General features: G+C 34.6%; 1 protein-coding gene across 1 annotated transcript in view; it reads right to left on the reverse strand.

Moving 5' to 3' along the window:
- The window catches only part of LTN1 (listerin E3 ubiquitin protein ligase 1), a 51,784-nt gene extending 31,071 nt beyond the window's left edge, over window positions 1–20,713 (reverse strand). The window contains exons 1-11 of the mRNA XM_010977385.3: window positions 20,576–20,713; window positions 15,968–16,171; window positions 15,374–15,472; window positions 14,600–14,830; window positions 12,221–12,273; window positions 11,325–11,505; window positions 5,188–5,361; window positions 4,421–4,611; window positions 3,402–3,537; window positions 1,723–2,529; window positions 1,303–1,344 (exon numbers count right to left, since the gene is read on the reverse strand). Coding sequence (XP_010975687.2) covers window positions 1,303–1,344; window positions 1,723–2,529; window positions 3,402–3,537; window positions 4,421–4,611; window positions 5,188–5,361; window positions 11,325–11,505; window positions 12,221–12,273; window positions 14,600–14,830; window positions 15,374–15,472; window positions 15,968–16,171; window positions 20,576–20,617 — 2,160 coding nt within the window. The 5' untranslated portion in view covers window positions 20,618–20,713. The remainder of the gene's footprint in view (window positions 1–1,302; window positions 1,345–1,722; window positions 2,530–3,401; window positions 3,538–4,420; window positions 4,612–5,187; window positions 5,362–11,324; window positions 11,506–12,220; window positions 12,274–14,599; window positions 14,831–15,373; window positions 15,473–15,967; window positions 16,172–20,575) is intronic.
- Window positions 20,714–23,849: the final 3,136 nt, after the last annotated feature.

The raw sequence follows: 23,849 nt of genomic DNA on the forward strand, positions 1-23,849 counted from the left end.
TCTCAGGTTAGCAAGACTTCTGAAGTCCAACTTCTCAATGTTTTAACATATCCAAAGAAAGAATCTGAAGCTTTAAGGGGTTGAGGAGGCTAGTTAGTTACGGATATATGGGAGGTAAACACTGGTTGTGAACTTCCAAACACCACGCAGGGAGAGGAGTCTTCCAAACAGATGTATCTGAACTACCTGGCAGATACATTCCTGCGTTGCAAACGGACACATCAAGCCTCTCTTATCAAATTACTAACTACTCTTGCTCTGATTCTAGACTTATCAAGCAGCTTTCTCATAATTTGGCTTTTCATGTACACTGTCTATAAGGAGAAAAGGAACTGGATAAACTAATGCAAATGGTGTGCCTGATAATTTACTATTTTTCAAGAAGAAAATTAATACTCTATTTTTTAAAATAAACTATTGTGGGAAATGGGGAGTTATTGTTTAATGGGTATAGATTTATAATTTTGAACGTGAAAAGGTCTGGAGACTGGTTGCACAATAATGTGTATATATTTAACACTACTGAACTGTACACTTAGAAATGAGTAAGATGGTAAATTTTATGTTATGTGTTTTTTACCATAATTTGAAAAGATGGGAAAAAAGAAACTTGTAATCTAAAGAGTCATCTATGTAAAATTTTTAAATAATGAAAAAAGGCCTAAAAAAGGAAAAATTTTAGGTAGCTAGTCATAACAACATGTCTATGGTTGGAAAAGTATTGCATTATATCATTTACATCCGCATTAGGAAAGACACATAATTCATTTTAAAAATTTTCTAAATTGTTCATGTTCCTTGATTTCTTTTCATTATTCTCGTCACTAATTTTCTTATTTAGTCAAACAGCAATTAAACAAAGGCTGGAAGACTTTAAAGTTTACCTGTATAATATTACAGGGTGAAACAATTTCTTGGTGTGTTCTAGTCAAAGCTAGAACCACTCAATCCATTTATATAGAAGAAAAAATAACCAGGATAAGAGTAGAAAGCTATAACCTTAGTTTAAAAGATAAACTAAGATAAAAGATAAAACATTTAACTCTTCCTTTGTTACCCACTAGAGAAGAAACACTGGATTTTTCCAGAATCTGTTCATTTTTCCCTGATGTTCCTAACCAGAAATATAATACTATAGAAAAGTCAACACCATAAGTCTTCACAAATTATGAGAAGAAAGTTACAATATTAAGGAAGTTCTCTAACACAGAACATCTGACCACATACTAGTACCTGAATATGATTGCGGTTTTAATTTTTCTATACCTATAAATACAAAAAAAAGAAAAATCCCTAAGGTACCTTTTCAATGACCTGAAGAATAGAATTCCATTTCAGATCCACCTGAAAGAGGAAAAAGAGAAACAATCTGCTAGAAGAAATGGTAAATTGTAAAACTTTTCACAAATAAATGAAGTGACTATGGAACCACTACAAAACTAAAACTTTTTTTGGTAAGTCCAACTTTAAAAAGTATGAACTGAAAGAACCTACCCTTTTATACCAAGCTTTAGTACTCTTCACACACTTAACGAACAGCTACCAAGAAGTCTCACACACTTTCCAGTCACAATTAAGAATATATTGCTCGTCTCTAAATTGAATTTCATAGTCAAGAAACAATCCCCAAATAACCCCCCCTCTTCAGGTCTCATTCTATTCATATACAATTAGTGCGAACTGTAAACCATTATAGTTTTAAAAGATACACAATAGTAATACCTCAGTTAGATCATCCAAGACAGCTTTTCTTTCCATATTACTATCACAGCAATGGAGGGCACTGTACAAAATGTCCACCAAAAAACCGGCATCCTTCCTTTGATCTTCATTTAACCAACCTATTATTTTCTGGTATAAAAACTGTACTGCGGGGTTTTTTTGTGCAAGTTTGGTTATTTCAAGAGGTTTGGCTTTGACAATACTTTGTTTTTCATCACCTAGTAGCACTTTAAATACTTGGCTTGAAGAGAAGGAGTTGAGCAGAGTGGAAAGAAACCTTAGATGTTGCTCTGACTTCTGTTCATTGACATAATTAATACTCATCTCTGCTAGTTTACACACTAAATCTTCCAAAGGTTTTTTCCTTAGCGGAGATAGAAGGTCTGAACAATTGTGAGTGAGAGAAGGTTCAGCCAATATTTCAGAGCCTTCGCCGTTCTCTCCTTCTGAGGAGACACATTTTTCATTCTCTTTGTTACTCCCAGGCATCTCATCAGCAAATCTAACCTTACCAACTTTTTTACTTGACTTCAAAGAGCTCTTTGGCTTTTGAAGGACCTGTAATAGGTTAGAAACACTCAAAACAGACTTAACATCAGCTTCTGGCTCATTGATTTTCTCAACACAGATCTCTGAAAGTCTTTCCCAGAAATTCAGTAGCACTTTCTCCAAGCTGTGAGCCATTTTATCATCTTTTTGCAAATCTGCTTTGGATTCCCATGAACTTAAAGTTTCTGCCAAATGATTAAATAGCTGCCCATCTTGCAGTCTGGGGTCTTTGAGGACTGCATCAATAAAAGGAATCAACTGAAAGAGAATGTAAAAATACAAAAGTTCAGTTTTCAAGAAAAATATGATTTTAACAAGGTATTTTTAAAACATTATGAATTTTCATATTTAGTAACTGAAAAATGTGAATTTTTTACCCAGAACTCTGAAAACAGTTAACTTGAACTTGAAGATCTTTTTCATATTATACAAAGAGCCTAATGATTTCACTGCATCCTCCCTGAATTACTTCTTTAATGATATAATCGACCAAGATTATTGGTTATTAACAAATAATAGTTTTCTTTGCACTTTCTGAACTTATTCAAGTTCTTTGCTTTTTTCTAAGCCAAAATAAAAGACATATAAGACACACAGAGTTCAGAATGCTTTCTCTTAAATTCCAAACAAGAGAAATTAACTACCTGAGACATCATCTAGGATCTGGCCTTATATAATCACATTAATCAATTTTCTACCATAAGGAACTGTATTTGAGAATCTGCTCTTATCACTGGTTCAAAAAGCCAAGCATGGTTGTTCACAAAAGGATAAATGTATTTGAGTATTTTAGAAGGAACAAGATGATAATTACATACTTTAAACTAAAATACAAAAGATTGAAAATTGCACCTTCTAAGTTTTGTTTTGCATTATTGCAACTTTCTAAAACAGGATTTGTACATCCAGAGACTGACTAGTACTCAGGCGTTATGCTATATGCTAGCAACTGACAGCATAAAAATTTTTATTTATTTGGTCAGAAATACACGTTATTACTTAATTTATAAATTATAAAAATAAAACCTTTGCAAGGAAGGCTAATTAATACAAATGGCAGCAAGACAAAACGAGCTTGATTCTTTACAGTTAGTGTGCAAAGGCACTGATGATTTTTATGTTACAAATACCTGATCATTGATGAGCATCTCTTCCATCTCTTCCTCACCTAGGTTTTGCTGCATTATAAAACGTAAGCATTCAAAAAAAGCAGATATTACTGCTGAGCACTCGGAAAAGCTGGTTTTGGTTCTTTCTGTTGACAGCCTAAGAAATAATAACTGTGGCTTATTCTTTCATGAAAAAGAAAATAAACAATTCAGAAACACCAAAATAAAGGCATGGAAAAGGTATCATGCAAAAAGGAGGGGATTTTTTAAAAATAAAATTATTAAACTAAAAACTACAACAACAAAAATACAGCCCAATTAGAATATAAACTTGAAGAACTGTGAAAAAAAGCCTATCTTCAAAAAGGTATCAACAAGAGATAACATATTTATTTTCTATTCATGAACTAATCCACCTGCAAATTTCAAGAAAGGACTTAACCAAAAAAAGAAAATAGTGCAGTGAAAAAAAAAATTTTTAATCATTAATAAAACTGGGTATCTTTTATTTATTAAGTTCAACAAATACACTAAACATTTTAAGTGTAACTTTAAACAGCTATTATATTTAAGTCTATGAAAGTTTTAGAAACTTCACTGGTTCATTGTCTCATTTGGGTATTTGTATTTATCAACGTACAAAAAAATGGCTCATCTGAAAAAGATCCAGGGATGGCGGGTATAGCTCAGTGGTAGAGCACATGCTTAGCATGCATGAGGTCCTGGGTTCAATTCCCAGTACCTCCACTAAAAAAAAAAAAAAAAAAAAAAAAAAATTGTTTGAAAAAGATCCTATTTCCACCAAAGGGCCTTACCATAATTTATCTCACTTTCTGCTGCATACTACCACTGAAGACTTGAAAGTACCCAAGAAAAGAATTCCAACTGTAATTCTCTGAAAACTTTAAAAGTGTTTAATGAACAGCACAACAATCTGGGGAAATTTAAATAAGACAATAATATATGTATCATTCTACACATTCATGAAAACAAGAAAAAAATCTCTTTTGCTTTAAAGGTCAAGAATTTAAATCCCTTACCCTGCAACAAGCGAGGTGAGAAAATTTTTGAAGAAATCCAACTTTGGATCTGTAATGGACTGAGGGAGTTTGCTGATAAATGGCAGAAGATAAGGATATATGACAGTAGCTAGACCCCGACCTCCTTCACGAACCACAGCTGACAGCTTGGGAAACACACTTTTTTTTGCATTGACATGAAGCCAACAGTCCTTACCAAAAAAAAAAAAAGATTATGATGATATTTAGAGATCATAAACATACATATTCCAGTTAAGAGAGAAGACATATAGGCTCTCAAAAATAAAAGTCAAGTATTCTACCTAAAAAGGGTAAAAATCTCTTACCACCATTAAAAACTAAAACCCTGAAATTATAAGAAATTTATTATAGTAATCACATATCCGACTGGCTTCCAGGGCAATATTGATCAAAAATAATTACTTAACTTATAATATTTCTATTAAAGTTGCCCTCTAAAAGGGACAGCAATATTTAATATTAAATATAAGGTTCTGATATGCTGACTTCATTGGGCCCAAATAAGGTTTAGAGAATAATCAATACTGGCTGAACTGAAAGAAAAATAAAAACTCTATGTCATTTTATAGTCAGTTTATGATTTACATCAAGTTTTGGATTAAATATTTTATTTCCAAGAAAGCATTTCTCCAGTAAGTTTTCAATATTATAATCTGGTAGGCTTTCTTGGATGATATCTAAGAATTCTAAAGTACAACTGAAAAACAGGTATTCCCAGATGGACTAAACGTACCACTCTTACATACCTCAATAGTCGTAAGTGTATAAAGTACAGCTTCCCAGAGAGCTGGGCATACAGTGGGGTCACTGTCATCAATGCTAAGAAGAACAGACGGGCTCACTTTAGATGCTTCTTCTTTCATCAACTGTGGAATATGCTGGCACAAAGCAGAAACTAACTCAAAATAAGCTGAGCGGATCTAAAAGAAAAAAAGGAAAGCTGAATTAAATTAAAGTCTAGTAAAGCTATGATAAGATTTTTTTATTTATGGGTAAACAGCAGGTAGGTTTATTCATATTAACCCTCCTTCCAATAAAACTAAAAGGGCTAGAAAAAATACTTTTTAATATCTTCTTGAGAATATCACACGGCTGAAAAGACATTAGGAATTACCAAGCCAAAAGTGAAGGTGGAAAGAATTCAACTTTCTACCTCTTTGGCTAAAGCAAATACAAATCCCCTCCAGTGTCAGATGTCTTCATTTGGGGGCTCAAGTTATTCCTATGAGTATACTAGCCAATACAAAGTTAAACACAGTCAAACAAAAAATAAGATAGCATGATCCACTATTACCAGAAACAAAAGAAAACAGAAATATGAGGTTTTATTTATTTATTAATTTATTAATGGAGGTACTGGGGATTGAACCCAGGACCTTGCACATTCTAGGCATGCACTCTACCACTGAGCTATATACCCTTCCCCCAGAAATATGAGACTTTAAATTTAAGAATTATCTGTCAGTTATAAACAGCATATCAACATTGTTTATTATTTTTATGGAAACACAAGTTTAAAGAAATCTGAAAGGATTAGAAAAAAGACAGCAGATCTGGAAAAGAACAAAGCACAATTCCTAAACTAAAAATAAATAAATACACAAATAAATAAATAAAAGCACAATTTATAGTTTAAGAGCATCGGACTTAACATTGAGAGTCTACAACTATTTCCATTCAAGTCAGGAACAAGAAAAGGATGCCTCTACCACTACTTTTATTCAATATGATGCTGAGGACCTAATTAATACAGAGAAAAGGAAAAGAAAAGAAAAGAAAAAAAAACTGGAAATTAATGCAAATAACTATTATCATAGCAAAATAACAGACTACAAAAAAATATTTTTAAGTCTGAAGACAAACTACAAGAACTAACAGGAGTTTGGCAGAGTTGCTGAATACAAAATTAACACACAAAGTATAGACTTCCTATACAGCAGAACCCAAAAGAAAATGTAATCAAAAAAGAACACCCATTTCATGATAGTAAGAAAATCCATAAAGATATGTTTAGTATGAAGCATATTATAAAATAATGTTTTAGGATGGCAAGGGCCTAATATAGCCTCAACAACTGAGAAAAAGAAGAACAAAGTTGGAGGGTTTCAAGACAAACTATAAAACAGTAATAATCAAGACTGTGGTAATGATGTAAAGACAGACATAAAATGTAATGGAATAAAGAGCCCAAAATTAAAATCCCACATACATGGTCAACTGAGTTTTGACAGAGGTGCCAGAGTGGGAAAAAAGAAAGTCTTTTCAACAAATAGATACATACACAAAGAAGAATTTAACCTGCATCTTTATGCCATATACAAAAATTAACTCTAAACAGACCTAAACTATAAAACTTCTACAATAAAATATTAAAAATCTTTGCAACCTTGAGGTAGGCAAAAATTCCTTAGTTAAGACACCACAAGTATGAGCCATAAAAGAAAAAAAAAAAGATAAACTGGACTTCAAAACAGTCTCTCCAAAAACCATGAACAAAATGAAAAGGCAAGCCACAAACTAGAAGAAAACATTCATGATACTTTATCTGACAAAATACTTGTATCCAGAATAAAAAAAGCCATCCATAACTCAAAAATAAAAATCAAAACCCAAATTTAAACCTAGGCAAAAGAATATGGAGTAATGAGAGTTTGATATATTGATCTTTCTGCAAAGAACTATAGACTCTAAACAACTATCTGAGGGCTCTGAAGACTGAAATACACAATTTGGAGGGGGGAATCAAAACTTGGAGGAAGCAGTTCACACATGTTGAGTTCCCATTTTGTGCAGCTTTGCCCTGAAGGTGGCTGCAGTTGCCACCACCAAGGCACAGGGGCAGCTACAACTCCAACAGAAAGCCTTAGGTCCTTCTGGTCGGAGGAACTGGAAGAAGAAGGAAGGGGAACCCAGGTTAACCAAGGATGCAAGAGAGAGATAGGAAACTTTTGAAAGGAGAGAACCAAAGAAAAGAATCCCCACATTCTGTGTGTAAACAGACTATATCTACATCTGACACTTGAACCATGCACTCGCAGGATAAACTGAAAGCAGCTTAAAGCTAAAGCTTAAGGAACTGAACTGAGATCTAAGATGTTGCCCTATGCGGGCATGATAGTTTGCCGTTTGAGTCTAACCAAGTTGATTGGCCACTAACATAAAGACATCAACACCCTCTGGAGCAATATAAAATAATCCAGTCTCCAAAACATAATATTCCATGATACAATCTAAATATCTATGTCTAGGATATAATCTAAAATTACTCAACCTATAAAGGTTAGGAAAATGTGATCCTATCTCAAGGGATAAGACAATTAACTGATGCCAATCCCAAGATAACCCAGATGTTATTATCAGACATAGATTTTAAAGCAGATATTATAACTATATGCAGTGAAGTAAAGAAAAATATGGTAATAATGAATGAAAAAGCAGGAAATAAATACATGTCAATATACATTTGTCCAAACCTACAGAATATACAACACCAACAGTGAATCCTAATGTAAATTATGGATTCTGGAATGATGTATCAATGGAGGGTCATCACTTGTAAAAAATGTACCACTCTGGTGAGGGGATGTTGATAGGGGGAGGATATGTATGTGAGGGGCAGGAGGCATATGGGATATCTCTGAACTTTTTCAATTTTGCTGTGAACCTAAAACTGCTCTTAAAGTCTTTTTTTTTTAAACACATTAAAAACCATTCAGATCTTGTAGTAACCTATAATAAAAAAGAATATGAAAACAAATATATGTATATAAATGTATGACTGAGACATTGTGCTATACATCAGAAACTGACACAACACTGTAAACTGACTATACTTAAATAAAAAAAATTTTTGAAAACCCAGTTTTATTAAGTAACATATATTAAGTTAAAAACACAGCCAATGTTTTCTAACAAATGTAAGTGGAAAGTAGCCTTTAAAAATTGTGTAAAAATTAAAAATTTTAAGAATCCTTATAAATAGGAAATTTCATCAAATAAGTAGAAAATACAAAAAACAAATAGAAATTTAAAATATTAAATAAAAAATGAGCAAAAAGGTTAAACAGACACCTCAGAAAAAAAAAGATACACAAATGGCCAATAAGCACATTGAAAAGATGTTTGATATCATTAGCCAGCAGGAAAATGCAAATTAAAACCACAATGAAAAATCTCTACCCCAGAGGTCAGTAAACATATTCTTTAAAGAGCCAGAAAATAAATATTTTAGAATTTACAAGCCATATGCTCTCTTAATTCTGCAATGTTAGCAGTAAGCAGCCACAAACAATATAAAAACGATTCACAAAAACAGGTCACGTGTGCCAGATTTTGACCCATGAGCTGTAACTTGCAAATCCCTGATCCTACACCCATGAGAATGACTTAAAACAATGGACAATGTGGAAGTAAAGATATGGAGCAACTAAAAAAATTTCATACATTGCTGATAAGAGTGTAAAATAGTACAACCACTTTGAAATACTGATACATGCAACAACAAAGAATCTTAAAATCATGCTGAGCAAAAGAAGCCAGATACAGAGTAATAAATAGCTCCATAATATGAAAATCTAAAAAGACAAATCTAATCTGTGACAGAAAGTAGATCAATGGTTGCCTGGGGTAAGGGAGAGGACTAGCAGGGACACAAGGTCCTCCTTTTGGGTGATAAAAATGTTCTATACCCTGACTTCAGTGGTTACGTGGGTACGTACACGTAGATGAGTGTGTATATCTGCCAAAACTCATCAAACTTTATGCTTAAAATGGCTACATTTTATTGAGTGTAAATTATACCCTAATAAAATTTGTTTAAAAGATTATTCTAGGATTTTTTTTAAATACCTGAATAAATTGAGAGATGTGATAGTAGCATCAGGTTCAATAACCTAAAGACAGTCAATCTTCTCAAACCATTCAGTGCAACCCCAATCAAAATTCCAGTTGGATTTTTTTTTTTTGAGGAATTCAATAAACTTACTTAAATTTATATAGAAGAATAAAGTTCTAAAACAACTTAGTCAGACTTGAAGATGAGAAAAAGAGTGACTTACTTGAGCAATTACTAGGACATATCATAATGTCACATTAACAGTGGTACTGGCATAAGAAGAAACAAACACCAAGAGATCAGAAGATCAGAGTTTTGAGAAAAACTCATGAACACACGGGAATTTAATGTACCATAATGGCAGGACCATAAATCAATGTGGAAAGAATAAACAGTTTACCAGGTGATGTTAGAAAAAGTGGCTCACTATACATGAAGAGAAATATAACTAGATCTCCACTTAAAACCATATAAAAAGGTGGATTATTGATGGATTAAAGACTTCATATGAAAGGTAAAACTACTTAAAAAAAGATATACCTGTCAAAGAAGATACAGCTATTACAAATATAAGAGTATCTTTAAGAGTTAAAACTGCAAAAGGCTTTCATAAGGCAAAAATCAGTGGGTTTGATTATATTTAAATTAAGATTTCTTTATAACAGAGGACACATGAAAGGTAACAGAATAGGAGATTATTTACAATGCCTAAAAATGGCAAAATGACTAATATTTAAAATATACACAGAACTCCAGTAAAATAAGAAAAAGAGAACTCCAATAGAAAAAAAAAAAAGAAAGATACAAACAAGTAGTTTACAGAAGAAACACAAAAATCTAAAAAGCTTATGAAGAGATGCTAAAAGTCACTATTCAGGAGAGTAATTAAAAGAGATCATCTGAACTCCTAATTAGACTGATAAGGAACAGCGCTGGCTAGAATACAAGGCTATAGAGTATTCATCACGTATTGATGGTTGAGTCTAGAGTAACAAGCCAATCAGGGGAGCAATCTGGCATGCCTTCAGCAAATTAAATATGCATATACTCTTTGACTCAGTAATTCAGAAACTGAATTCCAGAAAAAGAAATTCTCACAGATCTGGGGAAACATGAAGATGCTCACTGCTGCCTTGTTTGTGACAGCAGGGAGTCAGAAGCAATCAGGATGTCTGTCACTGGGAAAAAAGACAGGCAAAATGGAATGAATGCAACCTTCTGAATATCATACAGCAGTTAGAAGCCATGGACCAGATATACATAAAGGAATGTGATGGATTTAAAGGACTTTATTACTTTTTAAAAAATTACTAAGTAGAAAGCAATACATGGGATGAAATATAACACAGTATCATTTATGTGAATTAAAAACACATGCAAAAAGGCTGTGATGAGCCTAACAGAAAAAATTAGACAAGCTTCATTTAGGCATGATGTCCAGTGCTGCTGTGTGGGAGTTCAATGTTAATGAACCAATACTACACATTAAACAAGGTGTCTTTACACAGACACACATAAAACAAGGTTACAGACTGACCAACTGTCAAAAATGTTGTGACCAGAGACTCACAGGAACCTAATCCTGTATTTCCCCTAAGAGCAAATGCTTCAGTATTCACTAATTTCAGTGTTTGTGGGACTTCTCAGAACATAATTACCATAAATAACAAGAATCGACTACACAAACAAAAGCACAAACATTAACCACATTTAGATGGTCAGCTGATGGAGGCAGAGAATGAACAAAAAGAGACAGAAGGGAAAAATTAAATATTTAAACGAGAAGAGCCTTGCACACACCCACAACTTAAAAGTGCCACAAATAGAGGAGGAGGATGGTTCAACTTTGATTCTGAGGTCCCCATAACTAAATAGAAAAAGTGAAAATACAGTAACATTATAGTGAGAGAAACAATTCAGTTCCACCACAAAAATGTGTTTTCAGAGTTTTAAACATAAACAATAAACATAAAGCATAAATAAAAAGTAACAAGATCAGGGGAACAAAGGAATCAGAGAAATGTCTTAAAATAAAAAAGATTAAGATACCTGAGGTATACTGTGTTTTCCATACTTCCAAAACTTATTCTGTGATAACAGAGACTTAAACTTCTCCTCCAGAGAATCAAGCTCATTATCAGGTAAGAGGCAGAGCAATTTCTTTAATGCCAATAAAGAACAAGTTACAACCCGATAGAATTTAGCTTCTCTCTCTTCTTCTGGAACAGTTCTTGATGTAAAAAGAAAATACATATACATAAGGACTGAGAATAAGACAAACTTACATATTTGGAACTTCTATTTTAAATGTTTTATTATTAAATATCTACCAAAGTCGCTTTATTTCTATGATCATTCTCCCTATGCTAAGCGCCCCCCAAATACAAACATACATAGAATTTTAATCATATATTTTTCAAATAACACAGGATGAAAGTAGATGAAAAGCCATGGCTTGTAATAACTGTTCAAGTACACTGCTCTCAGCAGCAGTTAATAGAGTGATTCCAAATAAATAACACTGCCTGTAAGATTACTTTCCCTTACAGACTTTTATAGTTTGATTAGAACATAACAGTAAAAAGTAAATGGAACATTTTACTATTTGTTCAATACAACTACTCATAGTTAGTCAATTATTTTCAAAAAGACCTTAAAATGGTTCCTGCTATTCATGTCAAAAGGTAAATGTGGGAAAAAAATCTAAAAACATCTCCATAAAAGAACCAAATGTATGAGCTCCCAGATAATTCAAGTTAAATAGTGGGACAACTTGCAGGTAAAGCCACTTAAAATAGAACCTGGCATATAGAACTGTACTGAGTATTGTCATCTCTACATTTAGAACCCCTTTTTTTAAGGTCACATTGAAATTATCATCTTATGACCTAAAAGTGAAACACAGTTTCACTTAACCTGAGTTACACAGATACCATACAACTTACTGTGGGTCACTGAGCGTATCAGGCGTTTCTTTTATAAGATGATCCTGCAGCACCTACAGAGGGGAAAAATCCCATAGCCATGAGATTTTATTGAATTGTCAATGGTAAAAAGTCAGAGCATAAACCTCATCTTATCTAAAAGTTTTCATTCCCTTCCCCAAAAAAGCAGCAAAATTAAGTAGCAAAACTAAAACATTTGAACTTAGTACCTATTTTTTTCCTATCAATCCCCAAGGTTGGCTGCTGTTGGCGTAAGGAAGGATAGGGTGCTATTTCCAAACACCTCCCATATCCATCCTGAGGGCTTTTCCCCTAAATTCTCCTGGTCTCATGCTTCTCCACTCTTCCTGCACACAGCAGTGAAGTGAAAGGGATACCCGATTAGCAAGTTTGGGAGAGAATTTGGCTCTGCTTTCCTCGCCCCCCTTTTTTGAGCACCTCCCTGCTCACAGAGAAGAACACACACTGTTCTCTGCTCCATCATGGAGGAAGGCCTAAGGTTCCATTTGAAATGGTGAGTAAGTCTGCTTAGTTCTGGGGTACAGTACTAGCAAGTCTATTGCTCCAGTATCAATTTTATCAGCAATAACAGTAACTAACATTTATTAAGCTTTTCCACCTGCCAAGTATTGCTTTGAGTACATTTCATGCGTTGACTAAATTAATCCTCACACAACTCAATGAAGTACAAGCTAATCTCCACTTTAACAGATGAGGAAATGGAGGCATAGAAACTTGCCCATGGTCAAAAACCTCAACTGTCAGAGTGGGACTGAAACCCAATGATAGGACCCAAAGTCCATGTCCATATAGATAGTATGACATTTTGATCTTCATTTGCCTAACTCCTCTTTAACAAATTGGTTTTTCACTGGGGAAAGTTCAAACCCAGTATCTGTATAACCGTGACATAGATGACTAAAGGGAAAATAATGGAGGAAACAATCCACATACTCAACGATCAGTTATTCATCCATACAAAGCCAAGAACAAAAAATCACACAGACAATGAACAGCCAAATTAGCTGTCTCAAAATCCATTTTCTAAAGCTCTTAGTGTCCAAACTCATGATACTTCATTCTCATCACATTTAGAACTTGGTATTTTAAATAAACCAATGATTCTTAATTTACAGTTGGGTTAGAGAACTCCCTTTGAGAATATGATTAAAGCTACAAACTCTCACCCTAGTAAAACCACCTTGGTATGCCAGAAAAATAAATAGAAGAACCAAGAACTCAATGGGAAACTAGAATGCATATATGTGCAAGTATAGATACTGGGTAAGAGATCAGACAGGAAAGGACTAGACCACGCAAAGCCCTGTAGGCCAAGATAAAAAACCTGGACTTGTAAGTATAGTGGGAAACCACAGAAAAGTTGACTAATTGAAAGGAGGCAGGAAGGGAGAAAGGAGGGTAAGGGAGAGGCTGTGTAAGTAGGATTATACATGGGTGCTATGGAAATACAAGAGTACTAAATAAGGGAATGAACACAAGCATAATTTTTTTTTTAAATCCTCACTTCTCCTCAATGGAGAATCACAGTCCACATACTTTTACTTCTTGGTATAATACTAACAAACTTGATTGTCTTGTTTTTTTCCAGTCCATATAATAGGAATAGCAAATAAGGAGGGAAAAAATGAGGAAGAACAGTATTAAATACAAATTGAAAGCCACAAAAGTTATGGCTGGTATCAGTCTGGTCATGTGTTGGAGAAATGCATATCTGTTAATGGGAGTATAAATTTGGCCTTTTGAAGGGCAATTTATCAGTATCTATAAAAATGCTAAATGTTCTCATACTTTGATCCAATATATGGTTACCAGAAGTTCTGGTAATTCTCACTCCCACAAGGTATGAAGAGATCTATCCAAGAATGTTCACTGAAGCAGTTTTTGTTACCATAAAAAAATGGGCGAAGACCCCAAATGCATATTAAAAGGAAGGAAGTTAAATAAACTGTTGTATATCTCTACAAAGGAATACCAGGATGATAGATCTCTATACATGTACTGATATGGAAACACGGGGAAAAGTAAGTTTAGATTTAATTTTTGGATATATTCTTTTTTTGATCATACATTACAAAGCATATACCTAAGTTTTTTAGATATGATAAATTAAGATATATTAAAAAAAAAAGATGGAAAATTTAAATAATTTAGAAAAATCTAATCCAAAAAGTTAATTATGTTTAAAAAGCCAAAATGCTCATTTCTGTTAAACACCATTTTAAAAAGGCAGTCTTCCATTAAAAATATTTCACTTCTCATTCCCTCACAATGCTTGTTAAAAGAGCTGCCTTTGTAAAATGCCTTACATTCCCTTAAATACTTTAAAAAAATGGATACAGAATGGTTCCAAGGACTTACACTTGTAATTTCATCCTTACAAAATGCTATGGCTTCAGGTTGCTTGCCTGGAGGGAAAGCTGCTTCAAAGGCATCTTTCGCTGCACATGCAGCTGGTGTGTAAGTATCACACTGAGCCATTAGCCAGTAGCCCATTAAACTTTTTAAATAAGGAGCCAAGTGTTTCTTTACTTTAAGGATAAGTTTTTCAAAAGCTTGCTGTGTGGCTTCTCGAACCCGACGATCATGATCCTATTGAAAATATAATATGGTTTAAAACAGTTCTAACCCATAAAAACAAATACAGACATTTCTGGCTATGCTATGATGCGCCATTAATAAGAATTCACCTATACGCAGAGCTAAACTAAAACCAATCATTATGTGAAAAAATGTATTAATTTTTCCTTTCCCCATTTTCCCAATGAGATAAAAACGACTGCATTCAAGAAAGAGTCATGGCTAAGCACTGAATAATTAAGCAATTCATTCTCATTCTTCTGTAGCAAACATACAAAGAAATTACATTGTCAGAATTTACTATGACTGAAAAGTGTCTGGGTAATTCTATGGTAATGACCTATTTTCTGAAAACAGACTCCCTGTACAGTTTTTACAACCCAAAATGATCCAATCTGCATAATAACACTGACATAACATTTCATAACCCTCACTGAAAATGAATCATGTAAATTTGACAGTCTCTACAACTTTAACCAAAAACAAAACAAAACCTAACAAAAACAAGAACAAAAACCCACAAAAGAAATAAACTAGTAAAGTCTTAATACTTACAAGTGAAATTTTGCAGAAAATTCTTGGCCAGTATGGAAGAACTCCTTTTACAATTTCTGTGTCTCTCTCTGTACACATGGTTCCAAATTCCTGCATAGCCTAAAAGTAAAATGTTAAAATCGTTTAGGATCCACAATCATAACGTTGGCTACTGATTATATTTATGCTGTTTAGAAACTCAGTCTATTTTATGTGATGTGAGAATGCATTGTTTCTGCTTGTGCCATATGCGACTAATTTGAAGAATTCCTTCACACATTACTATGGTAGAAATTTTCAGTTGTTTAAAAAAAAAACATAAAACATACACAAACAGAAAACCCCATTTAAAATTATAGTGTCAAAATTACATTCCCTAACAGGAAAAAAATGTACAACCAGAATTCCAAAGTGATTCCAAAAAGTGCAGAGCAACAAACTAACTTAAAACCCAGAAAATAAGTGTAAATTGAAGTTTGTGTCAGAAAAAAAGTACAATTGTAGAAGTACTTATCAGTGATAACTAGTTCTTCATTTTCCTTTACATAAAAAATGTCAATGACATCTTAAGAAAAACATTTTCTTGATCATTTTAATAGAAACAATAAAACTTGCTTTTAGTTTTGTTGTGACATCTTTCTTAGAAAGTTTCCGCAGCACCATTCGGAAATCAGAATCCACAAGACTGTCTATTTCTTCAGCTCCTTGAATAGCAGGGACATAGCCCAGGTCACTCTGAAATGTTCCAAAACCAATAAATCCTGGCACTGTTCCCTGTTCCTTGGCAAGAAGTTCTGCAGCTCGGCCACTGTTTGAAGGCTAGTAAGAAGGAAGGGAGAAAAGAAGTCAGAATCCAGGAAGAGTTCAAAATTTAACTTTGAGTTCTTTATTTTTTTAATTAACTAATTAATTTTTTAGAGTAATTCTTTATTAGAGTGGTTCTTTAGGTAATTCCTTGACAATTCCCACAATGAAACAAACTTTTATTTGAGGACATTTTTTCCCCCAGTCTAAGATTTTATCTGTTGCAATGTTCCTCAAAGACGAATCTTTCTGTCATCAAGAATTTATCAATAATGATCCTAGGAGTTATTTCCTGGTTTCCTAAACATCAGAATGCTTTTAAAATTGTGATTACAAACTATTAGAGGCTCATAATATCAACTTAATGGGCCACAACCACATTTTAAAGAAATAGACAAAATTTTAAAAATCAGAATGCATCACATACAGTAAGAATAAGTACTGTTTTACTAAATTTTTTATTTCCAACTTTTGTACAAATAGTATGTATACACACATATGTGTACTGTGTAATGATGTAAAATTAACTCATAAATGGATTACATCTTTTCATTCATCCACTCATTCAACAAACATTTATTAAGCAACTACCATAGGACAAGTCTAATGATAGCTACTTCTACACCAGGAATTCTTTATGGGCAGACAATCATTTCCACATACCCAAAGCCTAGCCGAATCTCTTTAGGCTAAAATAGTTATAAATTATATTACTATAGACATAAAAATCAATACAATGGCCAGGATATAAGATACACTCCTTTGTTTTGAACCATAGTCAGTGGTTTGTTTGACTGATACACAGTACAGTAGTTTCCTAGTTAAGGGGTCTGTTAGGACAGAGAAAAGAAAATATTTTAAATGTTGAAAGAAATTAATGTATTCATTGTCATTTCAAAGGAAAATGCCTTAGTTCAATGTCCACAAAGATATCACATAAACCCATATAAGCTCACCTGTTTCTTATTTCTCTGTAAAAATGTCTAAAAATCCAAATGTGTGACTCAATTTGCTCACACCTAGCAAAACTGTGTTTGGGAAACTCATTTATCAAGGAATAATCATCTGTACTACTTTCTAAACTGAACTGAGTGAACAGAAATGAAAATGATGGCCTAAATTAATTTTTTCACGACAGTAGCATTTAAGACTAATTTTTTAAAAGATTCTCTATTTTAAAACTTTATTGAAATGAATTAACATTATTCAGTTCACCTTTCTCAGTACTGATACATTAATAAAGAGCAATAAAGGAAGTTAGTGAATTACAATATAAATCTGAAAACTAAATATGACGACATTAAGACATTGGAATTTTATCTATAATCTTATGTGTAAACAGTTTTATTATGAAACAGAATAATGAAATAGTATAAAAAACTAACTACTGTTAAAAGCTAAAGGAGTCAAAGCTAAATTGCAATTGACCTGAAGACCAAAGCTCACAGTGATAATTAGGTGCAGAAGAAAAGTATCAGATATCCAGTTTCAAAGTAATAAATTATTTTAAAATATACTAATTGTATCTTTTTCAATGTCTACTTTTAATTTAAAATGTAGTTACTGTTTCTTGCTACTTCCTCTACTGTGGGTTACTTATACCCACAGTTCAAAAATTAAGAACCTTGATTCTATTTCTGGCAGTTAATTTTCCTATAATACACCTACTTCATACTTTTGTGCCTGGTTTCTAGAGGTATTTGAGGTGGCAATCCTGAGTCTACAGTTTAAAGGCCAAATTCAGGAAGACTTACAAGATCTTTCACCATCTGGCCTCAATCTCCCCAGTCATCTCCTGCCACTCTTTTCTTCCTTTATCCCACCTTCCACCTCCCCTCTCCCAATTTTGCTGCCAACATTTATGGTCTAGTCCCAAATTGAATACAAAGTCCCCCGAATATGTTATGCTTTTTCATAATTTGGTTTTTATTGCATAATCTTTTCTCTGCCTGAAAACCTTTCCTTCCTTTTTATTATTTGACAAACTCCTACTTATCCTTCAAAACACATTCATGTTTTCCACATTTGCCTCCCTTGGGTCAATCACCATTCTTTTCTGTTCTCTCACTTTCTTCTAGGATACCTCTATCATAATTCTTTAATGTAATTATTTGCTTATCTATGTCTATCATCCAACTAATAGCTAAGAACAGAAGAAATTTGTCTATCATCTTTGAATATATGGCATTCAGTATTCAAATTTCCTGTTGAAAAAATGACTGCCATTCTGAAGTTCAAATCCCAACACTGCAACTTCCTGATTACACAAGTTTAAGCAAGTTAATTTCTGTAAGCCTCAGAATCATCATCTGTAAAACGAGGTAACAGTAACTAAATCATTACTGAGGTGTTTCCGAGATTAAATATAAGTTCTTAAACCATCATAATAATAATTGATTCCAGCAAGAATCATCAAAGGATGTTAAAAACCATTGAAAGTTTATGAGAACAGGTTATTCCCAGTCTCAAACTACTACTCTAGTAATAATAATTTGTTAATAGCCAATGGAAAGAGACACTTATACAACAGACATCACCTTAACCAAGCGATTAAACAGATACGACCAATAATGGTACAAACAGGCATCACGTGCCCCCATGTTGTGAGAGGCACTGAGAAAGACACATCATCTATGAAGCTTTTCTGTCAAAAAAGTCTAACCTGAATCTAATCACAAGGAACAATTAGACAAATCTACACTAAGTAAATCAATTGCCTAGACTCTTCCAAATTGTCCATGTCATTAAAGAATCCCCCTCTAAAAAAAAGAAAAAGCCACTTGGAAATTGTCTAGATCTAAATAACTAAATGGAATGAGTGATCCTTGAATGGATCTTGGATGTTTTTTAAAATGCTGTATCTAAAATAAAAGTTACAGAGAACAACATTGAGATGATTATAGAAATCTGAATACAATAGTGTATTTAATTAGATAATATACTGAAGTTAAAATTTCTGCATGTTATAATTGCTTATGGTTATGTAGAAGAATGGCACTGTTTTTAGAATATACATGCTTAAGTATTTAGGAGTTAAGTGTCATGATTTCTGCAACTAATTCTCATTTGGGTCAGCAAAATACATATATTTAGAGAGAGAAAGCAAACATGACCAAAGATTAACAGTTGGTGAACCTAGGAACAGAATTTGAGTTGTCACTCTAAATATTTTTGTAACTTTTATTCATATTTGGAATGTTTCAAAATTAAAAGATTGAGAAAATTTAAGTAAAAAATAAACTAAATGAAAATGCAAGTAAAGTATTTAGCAGAGTACTGACACAAGGTAAGTTACTATTATTATAATTGATATTAACCTCCAAAACAGATTAAGAGACAGATCTAAGAAAATATGGTACTGAGATCACTAGAATTGAATCAGAAACAGGAAAAAAGCATCCTCATAAAATTAGACTGTAATATAACAAACCTAGTACCATAAAAAAATCTCATTATAATATCTCTAAGAGTGTAGCTTTAATCCATTTTGGGGTCTTCTCTTTAGTGATTTTGTACTATATGCCAATCCTTGTTCTAGGCTCTGAGGATAACAGCAGCAGATAAAAACACGCGTTCATAATACTTATCCTATATCTATATCCTAGTGTAACAAGACAGAAAATGAAGCCCGACGGTAAACGAATAGTATATTAGAAGTCATAAGAGTAATGGAGTAAAATAAAGCAGGAAAGGAGAACAGGGAGAGGGGGAGGGCTACAATTTAAAATAGGGCGATCATGGGAGACCTCACTGAGATGTCTAGGGCAAAATTTGGAGCCACCTAACAAAAGAGCGGTCGGGCAGCCTGCCAGGCAAGGTCAAGACTCGGTGAAGAGATCAGTGTGGACAGATGGAATGAGTGAGGAAAAGGGAGTTGAAAATGGGGTTGGAGATGGAAAGGAGCCGGGGCAGACCACATACCACGTACATCATCGTAAGGGCTTTGGCCCCCGAGGGATGTGAGGACTCACAGCAGGTTTTTAGCAAAGGAGCGGCATGATCCGAGATACCCTGCACACCTGGCTCACTTTAACTGTTTCCTATCCGGCTCACTTTAACTGTTTCCTATCCAACTCCCTTGTTTCCAGCGCTACCGATCCCTTCTACCCTGGTCAGGTAACCTTCCAGCTTAAGATGACACTGAACGTATTCTTAGTAAAAACGTTAGGTATGGGGGAGTGCCCGGGTTGGGACAGTTCTAGCTTGGAACATCTTTTCTCTCACGACTCCCCAGTCTGCTCAGAGATAACCCACCCTGCCCGCGGGGACGCACACACAACAGGGAGGTCACACTCGACACGCAAACACACGCCTCCCCACAGCGGAGCTCCACATATCCTCCAGCCGTGTGCGGGGCGGAGCGGAGCCAGCCGCTGCGAGGCGGGGACTCCCGGGTCGGCCGGGCCACCGCGCACTCACCCTCAGGTTCCCCTTGGTCCTTTGCTTGTTCTTCCCGCCCATGGTCGCGGTCTCAGCCGCTCTCTCAGCCCGCAGCCCCCGGGTTGACACAGGCGGGCCACAACTTCCGGCCCCTTTCACCGGAAAAGGGTTCACAGGAACGACTTCCCCCGGCCCTCCCGTTCCGTCACCCATCCCGCCCTCCTGCCTCCCCGCTTCCGCTCCCGCCTCCTGACGAGTCCCTGAAGGTCTGCGGCGGGATACGTCACAACTAGAGTCACGCCTACCTGGGTGACGTCATTCCCACCCAATAGGAAGCCAAGCGTTGGACCGACGGCGCCAAATCCTGCTTTCCTTGCTTTCCTGAGGCAAGATTCGTTCCTTAGCGGGTAGTGAGTTGGCTTGAGCCATAAGAGAGAAATTTTAATACAAAGGTGGCAGTAGAATGACATGGTAATGGTTGAGAGAAGATAGAAAGATGTTAAACCTTTAATGCATTGTATTTTATGCAATCTTCACCATCACCTGGATGTTGGTTAGAAATGCAGACGGTCAGACTCACTTTGGGACTATTAAATAAGATTTTGCATTTTAACAAGGTTCCTAGGTCCTGTTAAAATTTGAAAAGTAGTGCTCTAAGCAATATTCTCTAAATCCGTCCCCTGCCCTTTTTCTTCCATATCAAAAAGTGTTAAATGTGCAATTTATAGAAAAGAGTAGTGTGGTAGTATCTACTAAAATTGAAATTTACAAGTTTTGTTGTTAGTGGTTTCACTTCTCAGAATCACATTGGAAAAGCAAGCACATGTTCCTGGTTATTGTCTCTCCTGTCCACACAATCACCCCTTTATACTCAATTCCATGATCCTGAGGCCTTGCCAACTATTTCTCCTTTAGTCAACTGACTTCCTGTTCGGCTCCATCAACGGGGGACTAGAAGGAGAGTGAAAGAGAAGAGGAAGGAGAAGGGACTTCCTCCATGCTGTAATCATCCCAGCTGCAGCGTTTTGCCCCTGCAGCAGCAGTTGGCTTAGGTAGCAGTTGTTTTTGGTCTGATTTTTTTTTCCCCCAACAATCAGAATCAACCTTATTGTGCACGTCAGGTGTACTAGCAGCAGCCAGGCAAGACCCACCCCTCCGGGGTCTGAGTCCTAGCTGCACGGGGCCCCTCCTCTGAGCTCCTAAGACAGCCAAAGTCGCCCGCTTCTAAGAAGTCACAGCCCCAGCACCATGAGGTCCCTTCTTTGAGCTCCAGAGACCAGCTACAGCCAAGCACCACCCTCTCTTCATAGACTTGAACTGAGCTACAACTTTTCAAGGCCCTCCTCCAATCAGCTAACTTCAAATTACCCTAAACTTTTCTTTCCTTCGTTCCTTTCCTAGCTCTAAGGATAGTAAATGCTGTGCAGTGACTACCTTTATGTTACCTCAGGATTCTCTTTTTGCTTTTCTAATCCCTTTAAACAAATTTTCCATATTAATTTTTTTTCTCTTTAAATAATCAGTGAAGTTTCCGTTTTCCTGACTGGACCCTGACCAAAAAATTCACTCAATGGAAAAAAAATGCATTCAATGAGACATACTGCAGGATGTTCACTAAAACATTAATAGCAAGATAACTGAAAACAATCCACTGTATATCCATTGGGGAATGGTTAAGTAAATTGTATCTATTCTATGGATTATTAGGCAGCAGTTGAGAGAGGTTTATCTATGCATACATGGGAAGAATTATAAGATATTCTTTTTTTGTTTTAGGTTTATCTTTAGAGGAGGTACTAGGGGTTGAACACAGGACCTCGTGCATGCTAAGCATATGCTCTACCACTGACTCGCCAAGACATTCTTAAATTAAAAGCAAATAGAGTAGTATCAGAGTATGATACCATTTGCCTGAAAAATTTATTTAAAAATATCATGTATTATATGGATACATATGTGTTATATAAATACACAGAAAAAAAGTCTGCAAGGATCATACCAATTTGATAATTGTAGCTAATCCTTGGGGGAAAGAGGTGGCAAGAAAAGAGTTTAGGGTTGTGAGTTATAGTCAAAGGAAATTAAGCCTTTGTAAGATTTTATTTTATACAAGGAGACTGTGTTCATGTATTGTGTAATTAAAAATAAAAATAGGAGGATGGGCGGGTATGACTCTGTGGCAGAGTGTGTGCTTGGCATGCATGAGGTCCTGGGTTCAATCCCCAGGGCCTCTGTTAAGGGAAAAATAAATAAATAAATAAATAAATAAATAAATAAATAAATATTTAATCTAGTTGTTTGTATATCTTACATTATCAGTTACACAAATCGTAGTATCCTCATTCTTTTTTTTAATTTTTTTAACATTTTTTATTGATTTATAATCATTTTACAATGTTGTGTCAAATTCCAAATAGTATCCTCATTCTTAAGAGTTATACACTATAGTTGGGAAACAGCTTAATACATAAGAACAGCACTAGATATTATGCAATTCACTGATAGTTTGGGTGTCACATATCAAAAATGCTACAGGAAGGGGCGATTAATGTACTGAGATAGTCAGAAAAACTTCCTGGATGACTTTAGCCCAAAGCTTAGACAAAATTAGGAAGAGCAGAATGATTATAGAAGGTTAAATGATACTGGAGTAGAGAAAGCATTCCTAGCCAATGCTCCAGTGTCAGAAAACCATACATAAAATGATTGATAAATTTAAGTACATTAATTTGAAAGTGTTTTTTTCCTGTGTCAGAAAAATTTGCTTAGACCAACTTAGGAAATATCTGCAACAGTAACTAGAGATTGATATGCCTACTGTTAAAAAAAAATTCTTAAAAATAAATATTTTAAGGCTGCCCACATAAGTATAAATAAGACATAAACAGCAATTCACCAGAAAAGAAATAATTGACCAGTATACATATAAAAGATATTAGCCCGCACCAAAAGTCAAATGAAGATAACATAAAACAATGTAGTTTTTTTTTTTCATTTATTAAATTGGCAAAGTGATAATAATCAGTATTGGTAAAAATCAAGAGAAAAGGAAAGGAAAGAGAAAAAGACTTCCAATTTTCATTTCTCCACCTTTCACAAGTGCAATTTGGCAAGGCAAATCCAGAGCTTAAGAGTGAACTTCCACTTCTTACCTGAAGAGTACAGCACCTTTATTTTTGAAACCAAACCAAAACGTTAACATCTCCTGACCAAAACAGTGAACTGCTGAAATTAATTACTGTACATTCAGACAACCGAATACAAAGCGGTCTTTGAAAATAGTGGAAGAATATTTAATGTCATGGAAATGTTT

The sequence above is a fragment of the Camelus dromedarius genome, chromosome 2, assembly GCF_036321535.1.
Source record: "Camelus dromedarius isolate mCamDro1 chromosome 2, mCamDro1.pat, whole genome shotgun sequence".
In the NCBI taxonomy this organism is placed as follows: domain Eukaryota; kingdom Metazoa; phylum Chordata; class Mammalia; order Artiodactyla; family Camelidae; genus Camelus; species Camelus dromedarius.